Here is a 25,918-nt window from a genome sequence, read left to right as displayed (position 1 = left end):
ATTCTATCCAGATTAACAATTGTTTTTAGATATTTAAATTTATTTTTCTTTTTTTTGTCAATCTGTATCCTTATTATCTGATCGTTTGAATTACGCAGATTTTTAGCTATATATTTACCTTATACCATCTGATACAAAAATATTAACAAGATTCAGTTTCAAGTCTTTTTTTCACGTTTGCTAAATTTAGGTAGAAAAACTATCAAAAAAGTGCAATGACCTGAAGTTAATTATGGCAGACGTGATCTGTTGCTTAAAGTGTGTTAAAATCCCCCGACCGGAAAAGATATAAATGATAAACTGTACTAACTTCATTTAACTTTTATTTCAAAATTAGGACACAAATATTTACCTTGTTCGGCGCGAGCACCCAAGTTGATGCATAAAATAACCCAAAACAAATAAAAATGCCCACGAAATGCGACATTAAATGCCCCTGTGTTAAACGATGTGAAAAAAGATGACATCATTTTGCACGAAGTATACTGATATTTAATAGCCACAAATTTATAACTAGTTATAATTTTTTTGCATAACGAGGTTAACAATATGCGCGGTGAACTTTCCTCAAAAGTTTGATCTAGTTGCAAAAATGTAAAATATAATTGTATTTAAAAGGTTGATCTAAAAATGAAGTTGGATAAATTTTGACCTCATAAACAAGTAATAATTTATTATAATCAGCTAGATTATAATGAAACCAAAGGAAGGTCGAGTAATCGGGTTAATAGGATCAAAAACAAAGTTAATAACAATAATTGAGAATTATCGCGAATTCAAAAGATTTTGAGTTTTTCAAAGTTGCAACTTGAAAAGCTTTACACAATAGGCTTTTATATGCAATTGTTCATGCACAATAGAAAAGTTTGTTGTATTTTAAAACTCGTGAAATTTCAAGATCGCTTGATATCTTTTGTCAAAGCAGTTTGTCAAATATTATAAATTATATGATTAATTTTAGTTATAAATTGAAACTCGATAGGGGGCTTAAATGAAGGGATTTTCCGCAAAGTTGACAATAAATGGTTTAACAAAGAAAGCTTTAATGAAGACGATAGTAACAATGGTAATTTTTGTAGAATTTGTTCAGTTTTAAAGAGTTTATGACAGGTATATTTAATTATTAATTCTGATAGTAAGTAGACGAATAGTCTCAACTTATTAGATAATAACTCCGTTGATTATAACAAAAGTTTTTTGGAGAATTTATTAACGAGTAAATAAAGTCTTGATTGGACGTGAAGGTAAAACACGCTTAAAACTTGTCTGAACAAAACAGAAAAATATAAACACAATGTTTATGTGATGTTGAATAAATTTTAAGCCAGACTGAAGCAGAAAACTCAACCAAAATAACTTATTAATAATTCAATTTTTGTGGCAAATTTAAAATTCGGAAGAGCTTTATCAAAAATAAATTAAGGAATAATAAAATGTACACGAAAGACTTAAAGGTTCAATTTATTTTGGAATTGAAACCATGAAAATTACGGAAATTGAAACCAATCAATCAGAATTCAACTTTGTTGATCACCAAACCAAAGGTAAACAAAAAAGTAAACAATAAATAATGGAATCGATCTTCTTCAGTGTAGTTTGACAAACAAGTAAACTTTTTACTCTCGAGTAGCAGTCCCGCTAAACAAAACAAACAAAGTTTTCACAATGGTGAAAATTAGTTTCTCGATATAAAATTGCCTGTAAACTTTGAACAGAATAATTTTTCAGCTTGTAAATTTTTTGTTTTCACAAAGAGTATAGAAAAAATCACGCTGCGCTTTTCAGGCTAATGAATGGAAACAGCTATCTCAATTCTGATTGGCTGAGAATTTTCACGCAAAATTGTGATGAGGATTTTAACACGCAGATTAAAAATTGGATAAAATATAAATTTTTATACCTAAAAATCCATATTTACAATGTCAAAACAGAATAAAATAATAATGTGCTTTTAATTTTTGATAACCTTTTATATTGTACGAAAAATTGAAATGAGGCTTGTCGAGGCAATTAACTCGTTGAAAGGGGGAATTTTGACGATGTATTTTATTAATTGGCTTAAAGTCCAAAAAGACGCCGAGTAGGTTCTAAATGACTTAATTAGCGTTGAAATATGAATAAAATTGAAGGATTTTAGGAAAAAGGTACGCTCAGTTCTTTGTCAATTTCAAAACGCGTGAATGAGTATGAATGAATTTGACTAAATTCAAAGTCAAAAACATCAATTAAAGCTTCTTTGCCTGGAAGTGTGTACTATAAGTGACCGACAATAACAAGGGTACTTTTAGATCGCGGGTTTTTTTTTATCTCAATTATCAGTGAATAAAGAATTTTTAGACGAACTAGAGAAGCAAAATACACGCACAAAAAGACAAAATTGTTAAGGTAAAAAAATCTGATTCACTGTTGCCATGTTTTGCTACACGTTTTATTCAAACACTCACGCTGATAAAACCTCACTTTACCTTTTATTGAGCTCAAAAACACCCAAAATTTGAGCGCTAAATTTTTCAACGTCGTTTTTCTAAATATATATGGTTTAGGTATCGCACATTTTTCAATAGGGATCAATTAAATTTTACAAAATTATTGATTATGACGAAAAACAAGAAACCAAATTGAAAAACGGCTTTAATTTTAGTCTTCATGGCGCCACCAAAGATATACGCGCTAATTGAATTCATAACAATGTTGTGCAAAACAATGCTCTTTACTAAGGGAAAAAAAAGGTGTTTTAAAAATTTTGTAATAAATGTCAAACAAATTTGAGCAGCAAAGTCTTACTTTCATATTAATACTTAAAATTATAAGTGAAGACGCGTAAAAAAGGTAAATGTGTTAACATTTCTGAACTTCGTGTTAGTTTTATCTAATTGACGATTCAAGGCGTAAAAAGAGAGAGTTGTTCTTTCCAAAGGTCTCAGAAGTTGAAATATCGGATGTCATGAAAAAAATTTACTTTTTATAATTATCTTCACTCATTTATTATTTCATTTTGATATAAAGTATTTCATTCATAGAGTTATCAAACATCTTGTGGTATACCGGAAAATACAATTGTCAGGACGAAATGACCAAGGGCAATATACCAGAAAAAGAAAAAATGCAAAGAGGCTCAGTAATGTGCGTTCGCACATAATGTTCCGACCCGCTCATCCACATTTCGGCTCAATTGTCTACCAGATGAGGATGGGATAAAAAACTTTCAAAAATTCAAGTATTTTTCAAAAAAAAACTAGTGTATGAATAAAAACTGAGTTCACCTCAAATCACTCAGTGAATATAAAAAAGATGCCGCTAAAGATGCCGAGGATATTTGCCATTATTAGGAGTACAAGATAAGACAAACAACAACATCAAATAACAGCAACAAACCTTAAAAACAACGAAAACTCGATGTCTATCTATAGAAAAAGTTTATTAACAAAGTCTGAATAGCGGCAGATAAAACGTAAACTAATAAATATAACTCGCTACTTGCTAATCACTAGAAAAGAATTGGAGTCAGTTTTCAATGAGAAATGGTAACAAGAAGACAAAAAACAGCAAAAGCGGCGAACATAAAGATTACTCTTATATTTTTTGAAAGCAATTGGTTCTATAGTAATGAAAACACTTAGATATGAATAAAAATCATTATATAGGATTGTAATACAATCAGTTATAATTCTGCAAGACAAGAAAATGGGACCTGTGATTAATAAGATTTTTTTGATGGACTGCAAAAAACAACAAGTACAAAAAAACAAAAATTCATTTTTTTTTTGCGAAAAAACGATATTGCAGACCATAATCTATTCCCTAAGAATGAGAAAAGTTTGGCTGCGCGTTTTTGGATGCCAATCAAGTGATAAGTGACCTCTCATTAGTGAGATTAGGTAACAAGTAAACAAGAAACGAGCAAAACTAAAACCATTGTTTTTTCTAAATCAAAATAATATAAAGGTCATCAAAATGATTAGCTGTACACTGAATTAAAAATTAGGGTTATTTTATCCCCTAAAAGAAACTACTAAGACCATTTTCGACCAGAGTATTTCCAACTTTTACAAAAAAACGTCACATACAGACAAAAATTTAAAATAATATATTTGATCAGAAGAACCATTTTCGAACTCACTGAAACCGTATTGAATTCACTATAATCAATAATCATTTCGAATTAATTTCTTCTTTTACGACAGCAACGTGATATGTCTGTATTTATTGAGAATTGGTAAGAAACAGTCCCAAAAAACAGAAAAGGTGCAAAGTTAAAAATCCATTTTTCAGAACAAATATTTTTAATGTCACTGAAACAATCAGTAAAAAAAATTAAATATATTAAACAGGTTCCATTATTGCTCCAAATCAAGCCGTTGATTCCTATTGTCTTAAATCAGAAAACGTTATACGTTATTAAAAATATTGCTGAAATAAACAAAAACAGAAAAAATTTGGTCAACTGGGATCAAATCTGTTACAACCATAATCAATTCGCTGACAATTCTAGATAGGTTCAACTGCGCTATTCTCCGACGCTAATTTTTTGATATGTGACCTGTTCAAGCGAAAAAAGAACAGAAGACAAAAAGTTAAGAAAAAGAATGTTTTTTGAAGCAACATTTTTCCAAGTCATGAAAGCCTTCAGCTATCAATTAAAGTCCATCGGAAGCCATCAAAAATTGTGTTCATTCAAAACATGTTATACGTTTTTGAGAATAAACTCAAACAAATACTTTTTTTCAAAACTAAACTTTTTTGGACAAAAATCGGCATCAAAGCATTTAAAACCATAGTCAACATTTAAGATAGACTATTCAAACCCACTTTTTTTGATGTCAAAAAAAGTATTTTCAATTGTATTTAATAAAACTGGGTAACAAAAAAACAGAAAAAAAACAAAAGATTCAAGGCTAATTTTTTAAGTAATTTTTTTCAAAGTCATGAACATCTATCAGCTATAAATTGAAATGTCTGAACATATTTGTTTTTTTTCGCAGTGAAACAACTGAAACCTGCCTCAAAGCATAATTTGTCATGCGTTAAAAAGAACTTCGAATACAGACAAAAATTAAAACACTTAAATTTTCTTTTTGAAAAAAGCCGATGTCGAAGCTTTTAAAAGCATAATCATTTCACTGAAAATGAAATGTCTCTCATTGCTTCTTCTTTCAACGCCAGAATGTGATTTGTGACCTGTGATTAAAGAAACTAGGTAGCAGATAGCAAAACGAAAAGAAAAATAAAAAAGTAAAAAAAATCTACTTTTCTTGAAAATGCTATCAAAAAACTCATGAAAACCATGAACTAACAACTAAAATCACTAAAAGAGCTCAAATTTTCCACCATAGCAAGAATCCAGAACCTTGGGAGGGACCTCTTGTTGTTCTGAAATTCTTATACGACTATAAGAAGAAGAGCAATTAAAGAAAAATGTAAAACAAATTCCTGTAAGTTCTTCTAGAAAACGATGTTGAAGCCGGTAAAATTTTTGTCTAATCCTTTGAAAAATTTATTTTCAATAGTGCTTAATATTTGAACTCCAAAGAAGTGATAAGTGTCCTATTAATGAATGGATAATGTGACAAAAACCAAAAAAATAACCTGAAAACTGAACCACTATCCAATGTTCATTGTCTTGAAGCCAGAAAACTTTTACTTGAGCGTATAGCCTTCAAAGAAAAGAGAAATGAATTAGGCTGAAAATGCATTCTGTCTCTGCCGAAATTAAGCCGCCAGCTGACCAAAAAAAGAAGAATAGCGGCAAAGCTCTGTAATCCTTCGTTTATTTTTGCAAACCAATGGGTTCAAAAATCAAAACGACGAAACATTCCGACTCCAAAGTTTAATAATACTAACTGTTAATATTTCATGAAGTCTATCGGACCTGTCAACAGTGAGCTTTGATATGAATTTTTCGGTTCTGTATTGAACATAGAAAGGTCCATATTTTTTTCAGAAAAAAGACAGCCACTGATTACAACCCTGATTTTTTCTGGAATTTAGAGTTCCACGACCACAACAAAAAAAATCGACGAAATTTCCAACCCAGGAAACTAGCAAACAGAGCGGAGTGATAGATTGCATCTTTCTTGAGTTGAGACAAATTCACTCAGCAATTGTTTTTACCGGCAAATTTAAGCAAAGCTGACTATAGGAGCCTATTTATTGCCATTTTTGATGAAAAAAAGGCTAGAATTAGTTGTCCAATTTCAACGACACTCTTTTTTCTTTAGAAAGCAAACAATAACACATTTTTTAAAAAAATATAGAACACATTTTGGCAAAAATGACAAAAACATTGGCAATAATTCCAGAAAAAATGAGTAAAAACAACGGAAATCTGTCTATTATTCTCTAAACTTCCACTAAGTCTCGTTAACTCACTGAAAAAAAGATTAAGTCAAAAATCTTTTCGACTCCAAATTCTACGCTGGAAGGGATTTCTTATGAAAACAATCACAGCTCAATGCGATGAATCTATTGATCGGCGAAAAATTGACTGAACAAAAAAAAATCATTTGAGTATATAGTTCCCCCCCCAAAAAAGTGAATTGGAACAAAAAACCAACATCTTATACCATTGATAAAATAATCAAAAACATTTTCATCGCAATGATGCCTGAAAAAATATTTTATCATTCGGTAACATTTGGGAATTAATAAGAGAAATGAAACATACAATTAGCTACAAGATCGGATTTAGTATAATAAAAAATGCATGTAATACCAATTTACAATTTTTTTAAAGAATCAGCGAAACAAAAAGTCATTTAAATACTTTGACATCGGCAATTTGGGATCACTGGTTATCTTTCTTAGCACCTCAAGAAATTGGGCTCATTGGATATGTTCCTTTAGCACACTTTCTTTGAGTTCACCGGAGTACAAATATAAAAACTAACACAATCTTCACAAACGCCTATGGGGCTTGTTTACTCCAATTGCCTATGAGAGTGTGCTTGAATTAAAAGTTGCTAGTGTTGTAATCATGAATTGTTGATATATATACCTGTTTTTTTTTCAAGTTTTCTCCTTCACTAACATTTGCAACAATTGCATTTTTTGGATGCGCTGCAACATCAAAGCCAGTTTATTTTAATTTTTAGATTTTTACAATCCAAACTCTCCTTTTGTACTTGTGCGTTGTCTCTCTTTTAAAAAAAGTTTTCAATTTTTTTCTTCTTTATGTTGCTTTCTGATCATGATGTTTTCAAATCCAGCTACGAAAATGGAGATATATTTAAGTGCAAATAACGCCCGATCAACATATAATACGATTCAACTGATTAACTGGTGATTTTAATGGCATCAACTCCGTATTTGCGTAAGATTATTGGTAAAACTTCAGCGCTGCTTTTTTCGTTATTATATGGAAAATCCGATGACTTCGTCTCTTTAATGACAAGTCCCATGAGCTTCCTAAGGAGTGGAAAATTAACCTACGGAGAGATTGTTAGTTGAAACATTGCGGAGTTTTTACTTATATTTTTAATTAATTTCAAAAACTATTGGAAATTGAGCTCTGCCACGTTTTTATCGTATTTCTGGTTAGCCTAGTCTCAGCAAAAGGAGATCGCATTAGTCATTTGTTTTCTAGTCTATTGACATTTTCTAGAAAATGAGAGGTCTCAACAGCCTCTCATTTTCTATAGGTAGAAAGGAAAATATGGGCTGATTTCAAAAAGATAGCTAATGGTTTTTATGTTTTTGATTTTACATGTTTTCAAAAATTATAAGATTTTAAAACTTTGCTTTTTTGTGTGTTTGCTTACTTGCTGCGTAGTCGCATATAAAACAAGCTCGACAAGTTTTCTGATGACAAACGAGTAAATTTATTGGGCGTGGATTGATCCAACGTTAATTAATTGGTCTATCGGTTTGTGTTCAATGCAAATTTTCTGATACAGCAATTGTTTTCGAACAATAGGTGAATTTTTGAAAATTTTCTCTTTTTTCCTCAATTGGTAGGCAAATAAGTCAAAAATAAGGATGAGCTGGGATAGAATATTTTGTGTGATCGCATAGTGCCATTAAATGCGTAAATGCGTACATAAATACCAATAATTATATGGACACATCCAGATATATATATATATATATATATATATATATATATATATTTGCAACTTAAAAATCACTGTGTATTGGTACAAAATGAACCAAGTTTAGGGTGACAACTCACTAAAACGTTCTGTTTCATTTTTAATTGGAAACCTAACAAAATAGAACAAAAATGTTTAGTTAGACTGAGCGAATGTCTGGACCCACATTTCAACTAGTGGTGGTTTCAATGAAAAATCTAGAAATGGTTCCTAATCACAATCTATATTAAGTGCAATAGAGGTGGGGATTTACAGTATTGAATTTTAGTAAAAATTGATGAATTTCAATTGTTTCAAAATCAGTTTTTTATATGTCGAGCAGTTTTTTCTGGTCGATTTATTTTGAAGAGATTCAAAATTTAGGCCAACAATTAAATAGTATTTGGAGAAAAGGAAAATCCTAATCAGATTTTTAATGAAATTCCAAGGAAATGCCTAATTAATCACAGTTAAATTAATCAAGTATTCAATTTTAACAAAAAAACAATTGAAATTACATTGGGGCACACTAATCGTGCGAAAATGAAACAGTAATTAAAAAAAATTTGTTCAACTCAGTGTTTGGGTGGCGCCCGTCACTCTAAAATTACGCGTAAAAATTGCCTTATAACTTTGCGAGAAGCTTTTCTGCTTGGTTCAGAGAAAATTATGAGTTTTCAGAAAACAATTTTAAGCAATTTTCGCAAACTTTTTTGTTCATTATTTCTGTATGAAAAAAATGTACTTGCAAAAACCAAATTAATTTCTTTCGATAAACAAAATCCCGTTTTTGAAGAAGACTTCTCACCAACTTCTATAGTTTCCTGGCAACCGAAAACATTTTCTCGAGACCAACAAGTGCTTTGCTTGTCTTCCGGGGAAATCAGTGCAAATGTGTCAAAAGTGTTCGAAGCGTTTGCGAAAAACGGAAAAATTTTGGAAAAATTTGAGTTGATCAATCAGATATTTCGAAATTTTCTCCAAACAATAAAGTTCAACTCCGGACAACGTCAGATTATGATCCTTCCGATGAAACTCTTGTTTTTGTAAAATTTGACACCAAAAAACACTTAATGCCCAAAGTAAGTTTCCTGAGAAATATTTTTAACTGTTAAAACAGTTGTTCAATTAGAAGACTGAATAAGGCGGATGAACCTCTAGATAAATTGAGATGTATTTTTTTAACGTTCAATATTTTTGCATAATTTTTCTGCCGCAAAAAACAATCCCAAAATTTCTGTTTTGGGAAAACATCCGATTTTTTGTTTTAATGTAGTTAGTCAAAAATAAGACGCAAAAGACCAAACTTTAAAAAAATTTGACCAATAAAATTCTTTTTCTCCATCAGAAATGTACGCAAATTTGAATTTGTTCGCTGTCTAAATTTTATAAATAAAAACTTTTTCGATATAACAGAATAGTAAAAACATTAATACATTTTGAGTTATTAGCTTCAGAAGCAGTTAAAAAATTTCAAAAAAATTTTGGCAAGGTTTTTTCAAAAAATTATCAAATGAATCAATGAAAATATTAGATTTTTTAAAATCATAAATATGTTATTTTTACTTTATTTTGCATCAGAGTTTTTTTGCGCCTGCTCAAAATGGTGTAAAAAGAATAAACCTTCAACAAAAATCACAGGAGTGAAAAAATGGCAACTGATTCTTTGAATTGTTCATCACTCAACTGAAGACGTAAAAACGGATAAACAATTAATATTTTGGAACAAATCTTTGGGTTTACTTAGAAGACCATAAGTTTTGAACTTTCTCCGGAAAATGAATCTCAATATATGTGTATCTCTCTTGATTAGTAGCCAAGGTCGATACTTTGCAAAAAGAGCAGAAAAGTGCCAAATGTTCAATTCCCAATATTGAAAATAATTCAAATACAAAGATTTGTACAATACTTTGTTTTAACGTGCAAAAGCAATTGATTAGAACATAAAAATAAAATGTCAGTTGAAAGATATATATCCATTATTGTTTTCGCTACACAAAAAGATTGAGGAAATCATTTTTGATAAACGGCCGATAAAGTCTTAAACATTAAAAAAAATTGTGGATCCATTCAAAATTTATATGAAATCTTATCTATGCGGAAAGATAATCTTTGTTTTTTGTTGCTATTTACACAGGATGGAAGCAAGTGGTTTTCTAAAAACATTTTGTGAAGTTTTCACTTCCTTGTGTTTGTTACTTTTCAGTGGGTCATTGCTCTGTGATTTATAATCTGTTTTAACTAAATTCAATTTCCTTCTCCAATATTTCCACATTTATATTTACTTTAGGACAAATAAGATTCTATAAAACAAGGCGGCTCGCTAATGTGCGTTCGCACTTGATGTTCCGACCCGAGCTCATCTGCATTTTTGACTTAATTGTCAACCAAACGAAGAGATAACAAAAATAGATATTTGAGCTTAAAACAACCTGTTTACTAATTGAATTAGATAATGCCATGCCTCATTACAGAACCAATGAGATCTGGCATTAAAGAGACTACGAGACAAAAAAAAACAAATAGCAAAATTAGCAAAAACAAAACTTTCTCGGCAAATACTGAATATCTAATTTTAAAAGCACATAATAACAACGTCAAAATGCAGTCAGATAAAACTTTAACTGCTCAAATTTAATTTCTCCTAATAATCATTAGCTTTTAACTAAAACTAAACCTTGTTAAACTATTAAAAAGGTATTACAAAAGCAAAAAAACATGTCTTTGGGTAGACTAAGCCTTAGAAACGAACAAAACAAAAACTTACAAAATACAAACGATTTATGAGAACACAAACTAATGATACTATTAAACTCGTTAGCTATTAACTGAATATTATGTATATTTAAATCAATTCTTTTTTCTACTAATTCGGCTGCAGGAATTATTCTGAGAGATTAAATAATTTTATTTGGGCCACTTTTGAAAACCATTGGGATCTGTTACTACGCGATTTTTCTGAAATAAGAGAAAAAGAAACGCAAAAAATGACCACTCAAAATACGTTTATAAAAACTCATATTGCTCAACAAACAAAGCGTCGCTGACAAAAAATATCGCTAGATATGATTTTTTTGAAATACAAGAAATTGGATGTGACTTCTCATTGATGAAAATAAGTTACAATTTGACGAAAAGAACAACAAAAACTGAAAAGTTTGAAAAATATTTGAAAATGTATATCATAAACCTTAAGGCTATTCTCTGTATATCTATAGGACAATGATTCGAAAATATTAAAAGAAATACGCCTTAATCTTCTTTAGAAAGCAGAAAAATTTTCAACCCACATGAGTACCTTGAAAAGAATATGAAATCAACCTAAGTTTTGAATAAAAACCTCAATCGGCAAAAATCTTAGATTTCAACTTTTTTAACTTCAAAAACTTAGCGAGAATTTTTATAGCGTTTACCCATTGGATGACACATAAGAACCAAACAATATATTTTTTTAATTTCAATTTTCTATTAACATTAAAGGAACAAAATTTTCATTCAAAAATTGAGATATAGCGAAATCAGGACAACAGATGACTGACTTTTTTGTCCTCGGTTGTTCTGTCCCCCTCTATTTGTTATAGAGCTTATTAAATGCCAAAGTAGGAACAATCTACGGGAACAAAGATATTATCAAGAAAGACATTATTCAACAAAAACATCAAAAAAATTTTGAAAAAGCAAAGAGAAATAATTTATGATTTTTTCCCATTAAATACTATTTGATTGTAATTAAATTAAACAAAAAAGAAGCATAAAACATCAGAACTTTACATGAAATAATTGTGTTATTGAGCCAAAGTTACAAATATTTTGTTAATTTTTCAAAATATTCTGAGTGTTTCTGTAGAATTAATGGAAATTCTCCTTCAATGAAGACCACATGGGATAGAGAGCGTCATAAGATCATTTTGGTGTACGAATAGCAGCAAAATTTGCTCAAAATGTTAGATAATTAGGTAAATGGTTGATCATTGTGGGTCAAAAAAGCGGAAAAAACTAAATATCGTATCTGTTTTAATTCTATTTGATTACGAAAACTACAAAAGTTTGTCTAATTACCAATGTTGTTAAAGAGAGTTAGAGAAGTTCCGTAGAAGGAGTCGATGATGTGCAAAAAACGCAAAGGCGGCAAATTTTATACGTTACAAAGAAAAACTATTCATCAGGTTAATGAAATAGAAAAAAAGCAAAAATTCTTATAATAAAAGAAGGTTTCTCGACAAAGTGCTAATTAAAATAACGTGGACTCATGTCAAAAAAATGAAGGCACGCTCGAATTTTGAGAAATTTCCGAAAATAAAAAGTACTACGTCAACAATTAAATTTTTTTTCAACCAAGTAGCAGAAATTTTTTGAATTGCTTTTTTGTTCCGACCCTTCTTGAGGGGAGAGGAACTATATACTCAAATGGGTTTTTTTGTTCAGTCAATTTTGGCTGATCGATATATTCATCGTAGAGAGTTGAGACTGGTATCATTAGAAAGATTGCCCAGCGTAGTATTTGGAATTAACAAGATTTTTTTGATTTCCGTTTTTGACAGGGAGATATCGAGGTTTAAACTTTTGAGAAAATAGAGTGAATTCCGTTGATTTCATTCACATTTTTTCGGAATTTTTGAATAAAATTTCGCCAATTTTGATAAAATTTTATGAAATTTTTCAGGAAAATGTTGTTGATTTTACGTTTAAAGACAAAATATATTATCGGCGATTTTCATAGATTTTTTTTGTCATAAATTCCGGCAAAAATTTCACAAAATTCAGACTTTTTCATCAAAAACAGCACGAAATAGGTTTCTTTAGTCCAATCTGATTAACTTTGCAGGGAGTGCACACCCAAAAACCACTAATAACACAACTTTTGTAGACTAAAAAGGGGGTTAATTCCACTTCAACTTCCATTGAGAGTACTCTGTAAATATAACTTTGCCGTTTTTTGCTAACTATTTTCGTTGATTATCAAAAACGCAGCATTTATTTTCGATTTTTAACCAACAAAATATCTATATCAATGATGTTCCAGAAATTAGATACTCCTAATGGACAAAAAGCATTAGCAGGACCAGTTCTGTACCAATCTGGAACCGTTACAATCCAAAAATAGTTTTAGTCGGTTTTTTATAAAAAAAAATTCGATCATTTTTTCATTAATTAAATAACAGGACATTTCAAATCAAAACTCACTAGTGATAGGTTCTATTGGCTTCCTAGTTAGCTTGAAATTAATTTATCGAGTTGATTGCTTGCAAGCTTATGTCGTTTTGACTTTTAAAATATTTCATTTTTAAATAAAAAATGGCTTTTTGAACTTTGCCTCCATTTTGGTCAACTTGTAGCTTAGTGTCAGCATTCAAAAAATGCTCCTTCTTTCTGCTGAATTCAAATTTAGTCTTTTTGCGATTTTACGCCTTAAGTTATGGTGTTCTGTTTTTGATCCTACTAGATTTCACAATTTTTCTTTTAATTTTTAGCTATTTGCCCACTTTTCATGTTTTCTAGTTTTGTCAAATTATCAGGTTAATGTCAGTTCATATATCACATTTTTTTGCGTTCAAAATAACGCGCAATTGATACTTTTTAAATCTTTAAAGATATAGATTGTGGTTCTTTACCGCTTCGACAGTACTTTCTCGAAGAATTTAATTGAATTTTTTAATTTTGTTTCTAATTGTCGTCTTAACTTTGTCTTTTTAGTCATATTTAATTTCCTGTAAAATGACCCGGTTTGATTGGTTTTTCCCGGAAGAGTAGATGAATCAATGTTCTGATATCATAAAATAGATAAAGGTTTTCTTGACTTTGAAAACAATTGTTTTCCAAAATGGAAAAAAAAACATTTCAACTTCGCAATTTTGTTCCTTTTATTGTCTCTTTGTTACCTGGTCTCGTTAATTAAAGTGTAAAAATGACATTGGGTTTGTCGAGGGAACGTGTCAAAAGGGATTGGTGTCACAAAATCTCATGTTTTTAAAAGAATTCGTTATGACTTTACTGGCTTCGACACGGGTTTTTCACAAAAATAAGTAATTTAATATTTGATTTTTGTCTTAATTTACGCTCTTTTTGTAGACGTAAGACTTGTTCTGGATAAATGCAGGTCTCAAGGCGTTCCTTCGGAAGATTAAACGAACATATACAATTTTTTTGTTTTGTAATTAATGGCTTTCATGTCTTTGGAAATAAAATTTCGATAAAACAAGTGTTACATAATCTTGATTTTTTCTTTTTGGTCTAATTATTACCTAGTTTTTTTAATGAAAGGTCACATAATACATTTCAAGGGAAGGTGTCAAAAAGATTGGTGTCCTAAAATCTAATGTTTTAAGAGAATTCGTTATGACTTTACTGGCTTCCACACGGGTTCATAACGAAAAAAAGTAAATTAAGATTTAATTTTGTCTTAATTTACGTTCTTTTTGTAGACGTAAGACTTGTTCTGGATGGTTGAAGGTCTCAAGGGCTTCCTTTGGAAGAATGGACGTACTTATTCAGTTTTTTCATTTTGTAATTAATGACTTTTATGTCTTTGGAAATAAATTTTTTTCGAAAAAAAAGAAGTAATACATAATTTTGCATTTTTTTTCCTTTTTGTCTAAATGTTGCTTATTTTCTTTAATAAGCGGCAACATAATACCTTATTAGTGTTCAACAAAGGTGCATTCTATCATATTTTGGGGGCCAAAGAATGGCTTCCCGGGTTCCAAATCATTTTCTGGCAAGTTTTAATTGACTTTTAGTTTGTTGTCTATTTGTTCTTCTTCTTGTAACTGCATAAAAAATTGAATACCAAGAGTTCTTAAATCATTTCTATAGAAACAATGCTAATTGTAAACCTATGGGATAATTTAGTTGATTCCTAATGGTTTTCATTACTTGTTTTTTAAATTAATTGTTTTTTAAAAAAAAACCTCAGCGAATTTTCTAACTTTAAAGTTTCTGTTCTTTTTTGTCTAATTGTTACCAAGCTCTATTATGAACTGGTGAATAAAGATTTTTTCTGGTAAATTACAAAGTATTTTGTTTATTTCCAATTTTATCTGACGCTATTTTGACTTTGTTATTAAGTTTTTTTTTTTAAAACGGACACACATTTTTTGATGTAATTATTGTTTGTTGTTGCTGTTGTTTGATTTTGCCGTTCGTCTTCGCTCGCTTTCTTAATATTGGCATATCTCATCAATTTAATGCATAATTTTCTACTCCACTGAGTTATTTGCTTTGGAGGCTATCTTTTCGTTCATACAACTGTTTCTTTTTTGAAAAAAAATTGAGTTTTTTGTTTTTCTATCTGTTCCCCATTTGGTAGACAATTATGCCAAAATTGTTGATGAGCGGGGTCGGAACTTTGTGTGCGATCGCACCTTACCGAGCCGCCTTGTTGGTCTGTAGGGGCAAATAAAGTTAGAAATTATCATCATAAAAAACATTTGCAATTTTTAGCTGAAAAAATGAGAGTTCTCACATAAAACAACCGACCGCAACTATCAAAAACTTATGTGAACAAACAAAAATGTTTGCAATGTGTGACAAAATGACTGCTAGATTTTTTCATACCAGCTGAAAAATATTTTAATCGGCATAAATTCTGCAAAATACAAATTTATGATGCTCCTGAAAATAGCAACTACAAGTATTATTGTTTTCATATCAAAAATGACATGTCATCCTTTTGTCTTCAGATTTGTCGTTTTTTAAAATGTTTAAAATTGGTGGAGCAATAAGTTTAAAAAATTTAAGTTATCTGGCGTTGATTTTTTGCAGAAAAATGAATAGAAAAATATGGCCATTATTAAAGAGAAAAAGATCGGAGAACGAGAATCAGCAACTATTTTTTATCAATAAAAGTAAAATTATTGCCGTTTTTGAAAAGCACTTTAACAAATTTTGGCTAGATAGAGAAAAAAATTTGATAAAATTTAAGATGAAAAATTGGATGAAATCTAATTCCTGATGCTCCTGATAGAAATAACAACTACAAATATCAGTTTTTTCATATCAAGAATGACATGTCATCCTTTTGTCTTCTGGTTAGTCCTTTTTAAAATGGTTAAAATTGGTGGAGCAATAAATTTTAAAAATTTAAGTGATCTGGCGTTGTTTTTTTGAGGGAAAACTGAGTGAAAAAATATTGCCATTATTAAAGAGAAAAAATTCGGAGAACGAGTGTCAGCAACTATTTTTTATCAATAATAGTAAAATTATTGACGTTTTTAAACAGCCTTTTAGCAATTTTTGGCTAAATAGAGAAAAATTTGGATGCAATCTAAGAGAAAAAGAATCGAAAAATAGTGGAAAATCAATGATAAACAAGCTTAATGACAATACCAATTAAAGTTTTCTGCGCCAAATTTGCTGATAGGCCAATACTGGCTGACCAAAGGCAACCATCTGATCATCCTGTTGCTGCTGAACTATATTTCCCAGATCAAAATTAAAAGATAGCAGTTTAAAATTAGCAGCAAAAAATATGATATGGTTTCAGCTTGTTAACTGGTTTCATTCCGCGAAGATAAAGAAAAGAACAACTTAAATTACGTGTAATTGTTCTATTGAAAAATTGTCGAAAAATTTTAGTCTTCTTAAATTTCTTTTTTCCTATTGTATTATATCAAAGGCAACCAATTGACCATCCAGTTGCTGCTTAACTATCTTTGCCAGTAAATAATTAATGGATAGCAGTTGATTATTGGCAGCAAAAGATATTATATGGTTTCAGCTGATTTACTGGTTTGTTTTCGCGAGGATAAAGAGAAAACCAACTTAAATTACCTGTAAATTTCCTATTCAAAAAAATTATCGAAGATTTTTAGTCTTCATAAATTTTTTTCCTAAAGTACTGTATTGCCTAAATTTTTGTCCTGCCTAGCACATTAAAAAATCGCTTGAAAAGTTGTCAAAACACACGTAAGAATGAGCAAACTGAGAAAACATCAAAAAAAAGATGTTTGTCAAGAGTTTTCACAATGCACCAATCAAAAAAATTTTGATTGGTGCAAAAAAATTTTGCACCAATCAAAAAAATTTTGAACACAATTGAGATTAAATGAAGCGAACATTTCCATTAAAAACATCTTGTTTTTGGTATCAAGACACTTTTTTCGATGTGTTCGTATATCAATCAAATCGATTTTTTTATGAAAAAAAAACAACTTTTAAACATTTTCTCAAGAACAGTCACAAAAGTAATAGCTGAAAACATTTCACATAATAATATTTTCCTTACATTTTTTTATATTATACAATTTTTAGCTAATATATACAAAGAACAGAAGATATACTCAAAGATTTTTTAAAACGATTCAGATTGTGAAGACCTTAATTATTTATACTAAAGTAAACCAATTTTTCAGTTTCTATTAGTATAGAAATCTCATCTGTCAAATTGAAGTGAAAAAAATTAAAAAACATCCGATATTATTGTAATTTCACTCGTGAATTCGAAAAAAGAAACCAGATGCAAGAAAATGTTTATTTTCCCTATTTTTTGCAAAATATTCCTCGACTTTTTTTTTCGCCCATTTCAGCTATCATGATTTTTATCATTTCAAATCTTTTCCATTAAATTGATTATATAATCAGTTTGCAACATTTTAAACTAAGTTCAATAATAAAAAATGCATAAGAGTAACACATGAGACAGTAAAAAATGCGTACGAAAATTTGGGAAACCGGGAATATTTGAAATTATTGTTTCATTTTTCTTACATCACTCAAATTTCACTCAGTTATTAAGAAAAATGTGATGAAATAATCTTGAAAAAATTAGCTCATAAGGGTTTGATGCGTTCAAAAAACATATTAAAGAATTCGACACTTAGTTATTTGACATCAAAAGTTCATGTAATACTGTCCATTTCTTGTAATTATAAATATTATCTAAATAATGAAAATAATTGTATAGTTAAATTAGGAATCGAAATCCTAACATAAAAGTGATCAGGAAAAAATTTTTCACTTGCTCGAACTATCGTTCAAAGATTCTTGATAATTATGAAATTTTTGTATCAGCTGGAGAATCTTTCAATCAAAAATTTCTTCAAAGTCAGAAAATTTTGACCTGCAATTTTTGTCAATTTGTTTTTGTCGGTGTTTTCTTGTTTTGTTCTCTATCTTCACATCTTTCGAAAATTTTGTAGTAGTTTTGATTAAAATTTTTTTTTGTAATATCGAACCTGAAAATGAACAAAAGTTTAGAAAAAACGTAGGAGTACTTGAGAATGAAGAAAAGAGAGGGCTGGTTAAAGTACATTTACAAGAAAAATTGAAAATCGTTCAGATTTTCATTCCATGTTCCATTATTCATTTGCAAAAGGGCAAAAAATAAGGTTTTATGAGTTTCTTAAAACGCTAAACTCTAAATCCTAGCAGCTAAAATTGATTTTGGACTTATAGTTTTGATCAACGGCAGAAATTGAAAATTTGATGAAAAGAGCAGGATTTGCATAAGTTATTCTCACATGTCTTTGAAACATGGCAAAAAATTATACAAGTAGAAGCAGTCCTTCTAAAGCTCGCCAAAATGCAATTTGCCATAAATATGCGTCATGCAAAACTTTTTTTGTAGATAGTTTTGTATCCTGGATTTCTACGTTCATTTCAAAAACCATTTCAAACACATTTCTCCTAGTTTATTTTTTGTTTACCTTTCAGCACACCTATCAGAATTGATTTAAAAATTGATGACTAAATTTGAGTATAAAATGTCGACAACAGTAATCCTCTTCACAATAAGGACGTGGAAGACTTAAGCCATAGGTCGGTACGTGATATTTACGCCCGAAATTTTTAAGTAAAAGACAAACCAGTAAAAAAGATAATTATTATTGTTTTTTTATTATGGAGCTGCCTAACAAACCAGCACCCTTTTGTAAAATAAAACAATAGTTTGTTCATACATCAAGAGTACCGTGACAATCGACGTTTATTCACATTTCATTTTCAATACGCACGTTAATTAAAACTTGAAAGAATCCGAACGCTATCATCAACATCACATCAGACAAAAGACTCAATCACAGAAAACGCGGCATCATCTATTGCTCTTCAAATAAGCTATGCCAGCATAAAAGCGCAGACATGCGACAAATTTATTTTTACAAGAGATGCAAATTCAAAATGATTCTTTAAACAGTCTTCTAATTTTATACACACAAGGTGTTATTTTTATTAGCTCACCAAGAATTTAATCGACAAGTCTGACAAGAGTATACCTTTGCCATGGGTTTATTGCCCTTCTGTTGATGAAATGCTGAGCAAATTTTATCAAACAAATGCCTTAAACATATCGATCCAATCTAAATGCTTTTTTAAACTTTTTTATTTGTTTGAAACAAAAAAACAATAGTGATTAGTTTCAATAAAACCTAAAAATTAAGTCCAAATGAGAAATTGAACAGGAAGATGGCTCGAGTAGAGTAGAGTCTGGTAGTGACAAAGCTGAATGGATCTAAAAAGGGCCTATGAAAAAGTTTCAACATGTGTGAATCTATGGTCCAAATGATCCCGAAATTTGGAGTTCTTGTTGAGTTCTGATGAGGGATCAGTAGTCCATGTAATCACCGAAAGTTAAAATAAAAATTTAGCCAAAACTTTTTCAGCAAATACTAATTAAAAATATTAATTTTTGCATTTATTTCGGTTGAGTCAAGTCACCCGTTTCTTTTTCTTTTTTCAATACTCGCAGTATTGATTTTAACGGTTAAAAATGTATTTTTTTCTGATAGATTACAAACTATTACATAACTTTTGGCTTGCTTTTCTGTCGGCTTACTTTTGATTTGACTTCCTTTGCGTTCGCCAGGCAGAAATGTGCAGGAGTTGACTTTTGAATTCAGTGTTGTTTGATTTTATTTTAGCTGTTAAATGCATGCACCAAACCAGCTTATATAAATAGTGTAAATTTCCCTTCAAAGCTTGATAATGATTTCTGAAAAAAGCTCTGAGTTAACGCTTTGCTTTCTCACGTTCAAAGTTTGGTAAGTTTTGTTAGTCATGCTGAAAATAATTATTTTTTAGCCATATAAAGTAAAAAAAAAATTAAAAAACCCGCTAACGGATTCACTAAATTAAAATTTTAGTAATTTTAGAGGCAAAATATTTGTTGAGCTAAATAGACCTGACAAAGTTTTACATCAAGGAGCAGCACTGACTCTATTCGTCAGAACTGTCTTTTTTTATTTTCATAAAGCGTATCAGATCTGACAAAAGCGCAAGATCTGGCGTTCAAAATTGCTCAGTTTTTAGAACTAAAATTTGTATCAAATGAAAACTTTTAAAACACTTAATTGAATGCCGGAAAATTTTGTGGTGAAACTCTTATTTCAGATCCAAACAAAAGCCCTCACTCAAATCACTGTACTGCTTTAATTGACTCAAAAATGAATATATATAAATCAAAGGAATCGAATTTGTTTATGTGCTTGTGGATGTTTGTAAATATGCATGTGGGTGCGTGTGTGTGTACGTGCGTTTCTTTGTGTGTTTTTGTGCCCTTGTCTCAATAGTTTTTAATGGATCCGAAAGCATAATGGAGCTGTGCGTTAGTAGGACTTGTTTCTTTTAAATTTTGTTTTGGCAGGTGGTTTTTACATTAGTTTAAACTAATAGTTGTTTTACTAGGTCTGATGGCTTAGTTTTTGCAGTAATGTTGTTCTGGCATGTTTATGATTGAGGCTGCGCATAAGGTACTCGACAGGAAATGCTAATTAATTGTTGTCATGGTGTTAATGCCTGAAATTTTTTAGAACGTGAAACAAGTAAACAAGTAATTACAATTGTTTTTATTACCATCGCGTTACCTAACAAAGCAGCACCCTGATGTAAAAAACAATGTGTTCATACATCAAGAGTACTGTGACAATCGACATTTATTCACATTTCATTTTCAATACACGTTAATAAAACTTGAAAGAATCCAAACGCTATAATCAACATCACATCAGACAAAAGACTCAATCACAAAAACTGCGGCATCATCTATTGCTCTTCAAAAAAGTTATGTCAGCATTAAAGCGCAGACATGCGACAAATTCATTTTTACAAAAACTGCAAAGTCAAAAAAATGCTTTAAAGAGTCTTCTAAGTCAATACACATAAGGTGTTATTTTCATTAGCTCAAATAGAATGTAATCGACCAGTCTGACAAGAATGCATTTTTGCCATGGGTTTATTGCTCCTCTTCTGTTGATGAAATATTGAGCAATTTTATCAAAAGAATGCCTTAAACATATCGATCCAATCGAAATGTTAGCTTTTTAAGTTTTTTTAAATTGTTTGAAGCAAAAAACAATAGTGATTTGTTTCAATAAAACCTACAAATTAAGTCCAAATGATAAGATGAACAGGAAGATGGCTCGAGTAGACTAGTGTCTGGTAGTGACAAATCTGAATGGATCTAAAAAGGGCCAATGAAAAAGTTTCAACATGTGTGAATCTATGGTCCAAATGATCCTGAAAATTAGAGTTCTTGTTGAGTTCTGATGAAGGATCAGTAGTCCATGTAATCACCGAAAGTTAAAATAAAAATTTAGCCGAAACTTTTTCAGCAAATACTAATTATGAATTTTAATTTTTGCATTTCTTTCGGCTAAGTCAATTCATCCGTTTTTTTTTAAATTATGTTTATTAAAAGGGTTAGAAGGGTAGGCAGAAAGGTGGTGGTCAAGCAAGCCGATAGGCAAGCAAGCCGAATTTTGAAAATGAGGTCGAGTGAGCCAAAAAAAATTGGGATACCCGTATTCTAAATTGCCTCTGGCGGGCCGGTGGGCTCTTCGCGGGCGTCGCGGCTTCGCGGCGATAACCGGCCCGCGCTTTTTGGATTGCATCTCACACCGGATGAGAGGCATGGCCATGGACAGCGGTCCGCTGAGGCCTGTACCCACGAAACGTCTAAAAATTGACATATTTTGTTTCTTTGTTGCATTGGAATTCATTATGCACTATAATACTACTCGCAGTATTGATTGTAGCGGCTAACAATGTATTATTTCTCATAGATTACATAACTTTCAGCTTGTTTTTCTGTCGGCTTACTTTTACTTCGGCTTCCTTTGCATTCGCCAGGCAGAAATGTGCAGGAGTTGACTTTTGAATTCAGCGTTGTTTGATTTGTAGTGTTGATCAGTGTTGTGTAGTTTGTAGCTGGTAAATACAAGCAGTAAATCAGCTTATACAAATAGTGTAAATTTCCCTTCAAAGCTTGATAATGATATGTGAAAATGGCTCTGAGTTAACGCTTTGCTTTCTCATTTTCAAAATTTGGTAAGTTTTGTTAGTCATGCTGAAAATAACTATTTTTTAGCCATATAAAGTATTTTTTTTTTACAAATCCCGCTAACGGATTCACTAAGTGAAAATTTATAGTAATTTTAGAGACAAAATATTTGTTGAGCTAAATAGAGCGGACAAAGTTTTACATCAATGAGCAGCACTGACTGTAATCGTCAAGGGTATTTCAGAACTGTCCTTTTTCATTTTCATAAAGCGTTTCCGATCTGACAAAAGCGCAAGATCTGGCGTTCAAATTTGCTCAGTTTTTAGAACTAAAATTTGTATCAAATGAAAGCTTATCAAAAACTTAATTGAATGCCGGAAAATTTTGTGGTGAAATTCTTATTTCATATCCAAACAAAAGCCCTCACTCAAATCATTGTACTGCCTTAATTGACTCAATAATGAATAGATATAATTTAATAGAATCGAATTTGTTTATGTGCTTGTGGATGTTTGTAAATATGCATGTATGTGCGTGTGTGTGTGTGTGTGTGTGTGTGTGTGTGTGTGTGTGTGATTGTGTGTGTGTGTATGTGTGCGTACGCGCGTGTGTGTGTGCGTTTGTGCGTGCGTTTGTGTTTAATCGGTCCTAAAGCATAATGGAGCTGTGCGTTAATAGGACTGGTCTCTTTTAAATTTTGTTTTGTCAGTTAGGTGGTTTTTACAATAGTTTAAGCTGTTAGTTGTTTTACTAGCTCTGATGGCTTATTTTTTGCAATAATGATGTTCCGGCATGTTTATAATTAGGGCTGTGCATAAGGTACTTGAATGGAAATGCTAATTAATTGTTGTTGAGAGCCCAATTAAGAATTGCGAAAGCAAAATTGTCTCAAGTTGCTCAAAGATGGGATCAGTTGATAGCAGCTTTCATTGGTTTTGCTTTTGATTTTTGAAGGAACGTTTATAAACATGCATCTGTGCACAAAATATGTCAATAAAAGGTTTGATAACATTCATTAATAACTAATAAAAAATCATTTTCTAAAATTTTGACCTTATTCTGCTGTGGTTGATTTACGCCATTTGGAAAAAAATTTACTGTGACTCTCAAAATGTTAATTGAATACAACTTTGTTGTGCATTACAAAACTTTTGATATTTGGCACTACGTTATTGTTTCGACCCCACTTGTGGGGGGGGGGAGGAACTATATACTCAAATGGGTTTTTTGTTCAGGCAATTTTGGCCGATCGATATATTCATCTTAAGAGAAATGTGGTATCATTAAAAGCTGGTCCAGCGTAGAATTCAAAATAAAAAAGATTTTTTTAAATTCGTTTTTGTCGAAGAATTATCTAGGATTGAAGTTTTGTGTGAACACAGGCTATTTGTTCACTTTTAGTGTAATTTTTCTTCAAATTAAAATATCTTTTATAATAATAGTATTTCAAAATTAAATTTCACGCCGAAAATGAATCAATTTTGTGTTCCCAATAAACTAAAGGCGATAGAAAAGACTAGTTCCGGTCTCATAGGGAGGTTCACTATAAAAAAAAATCTAACTCTATTTGACAGCTCTTTTCTTATAAAACTTTTCTTCTTTTCTGCTTTTTAGGTCACCTGGAGACAAGTCACTTTTCGTACCAAATTTCCTTCAATGACAAGCCTCCTTTACAGTCAAATGAAGACCGATGAACAAAAAAATTGTTTTCAAAGAATTGTTAATGTTTATTGGCTTCGACTCTGAGTTTTCGTAATTTTAAATGAAATTTAAAAAGGTTTTACTAAAATTTTGGAGTTCTATAGCATAGACTCATAGACTAACTTTGCAATATGATCCGTATTAAACATGGAGAGAACATATCCAGTGCTTTGAGTGGACAACTAATGGCTATTAAGACTTTTAAAAAAATTTTCGATATATTTTTTTAGAACATAAACCAATAATAAACTTCTTTCGTGAACTGTTAGTCAGCCTCAGTATTGACACACCAACTCCCTTTCTACTGCAACTAACACTAATCTGCTAAGCAGGTTTATCTTCTATTTGTTGGTTATATGACTTCAGTGACACATGCTTATATGACTTCAATGACTTCAAGATTTCTAAAAAAAAAACTTTAAAATTTTGGAAATTTTTGTATTGCTGGTTACTTTTGAAATCTTATCACATTATCCAAATACTGATAGCTCCCATTGGATTAACGAAGACGTTCAGTGGACCACAAATAAAGTTTTCATAATAAAACTTATTGTTTAAATGGCTTCGACACTTTCTTCTTGCACTTTTCTTCTGAATTTTCGGATTTTGCCTGTTTTTGTTGTTTTCATAGCCATAAGACTTATTGTGATGTCTTTTTGATTACCTATGTATGATAAGCACCCCTGCATTTCTATTGTCTCATACTTGAGCGTATTTATTGTTTTCCCTTGAAAGCTATTGAATTTAATGGCTGTTAAGACTTTAAAGATAATTTTTCGAAAAATTTTTTCGAATATTAACCAACCATTAACTTTTCTCTGAACAGTTAGCCAGTCTCAATTTTGCTTTCAACTTGTTTACTACTGCAATTAATATTAATCTGGTTAGCGGTTTTATCTTCTAACTATTGGTTATATGACTTCAATGACACAAGGTTTCAAAGTTTTTTGGATATTTCTGTTTTATTGGTTACTTTTGAACTCTTATCACACTATCCAAATATTATACACATTATCCAAATACAAATTTAATCCCATTTCCTTGGAGAAGACGTTCAGTGGATCGCAGAAAAAGTTTTCAGAGAAAAGCTATTGATTTAATTGACTTCGACTTGTTTCTTCTCGCATTTTTCTACTGCATGTTGCCTGTTTTTTTTTGTTGTTTTCATAGTCATAAGACTTATTGTGATGTCTTACTGATTATCTAGGCATTTCAAACATCTTTTTAACCCATCGGGTTATGTTTGAGCGTAGACATTGACCTACATTGAAAGCTTTTCAGTTTAATTTCTGTTAATTTTTCGAAATTTTTTTTTAATATTAACCAATCGTAAACATTTTTTGTGAACTGTATGCCATTCTGAGTACTGACAGAAAAAAAAATTCATCTACTGCAGCCAAAATTAATCTGTTTTATTGTTTTGTCTTCTACCTGTTAGTTTTAAAAGTTCAATGCCACTAGATTTCGTAATTTCTTTCAAGTTTTCGAGTACCTTTTCTTTTTTGGATCCTTTTGAAATCTTGTCACATTATCCGTTCACTGATAGTTCCCATTGGTTAAAAAAAGACGTTCAATGGATCACAGAATGAAGTTTTCAGAGAAGAGCTTATGATTTACATTGCTTCGACACTTTCTTCTGGCACTTTTCTACTGAATTTCTGGTTGATAATACAAGTTTTCTTAAAAATTTCGTGGTTCTAATGTATTTGTTCATATCTGTTGATTTTTTGAAAATATATTGATAACAAGAGGAATGCCATTGCGCTTAAAAACTAATTGAAAATAGAAAAAATTCCAGTGGAGTTTTCATTTTTTACTGGTTCGACACTTTTCTCGATCAATTTTTCCCGAATCTGCAGTTTTTGCGTTTTTGTTCTTTAAGTAGACGTAAACTGCTGACAGTCCTCAAAAGCTTGTAATAGAGCTTTGAATGAATGAT

At 30.7% G+C, this 25,918-nt stretch overlaps 1 protein-coding gene across 1 annotated transcript in view; it reads right to left on the bottom strand.

Moving 5' to 3' along the window:
• The window catches only part of LOC142351151 (ephrin type-B receptor 1-B-like), a 37,314-nt gene extending 35,535 nt beyond the window's left edge, over window positions 1-1,779 (bottom strand). The window contains exon 1 of the mRNA XM_075403267.1: window positions 353-1,779. Coding sequence (XP_075259382.1) covers window positions 353-470 — 118 coding nt within the window. The 5' untranslated portion in view covers window positions 471-1,779. The remainder of the gene's footprint in view (window positions 1-352) is intronic.
• Between the last annotated feature and the right edge of the window lie 24,139 nt (window positions 1,780-25,918).

The sequence above is a fragment of the Convolutriloba macropyga genome, chromosome 12, assembly GCF_964194025.1.
Source record: "Convolutriloba macropyga chromosome 12, txConMacr16.3, whole genome shotgun sequence".
NCBI classification, from domain to species: Eukaryota; Metazoa; Xenacoelomorpha; order Acoela; family Convolutidae; genus Convolutriloba; species Convolutriloba macropyga.
This window is presented reverse-complemented; position numbering and strand designations above follow the sequence as displayed.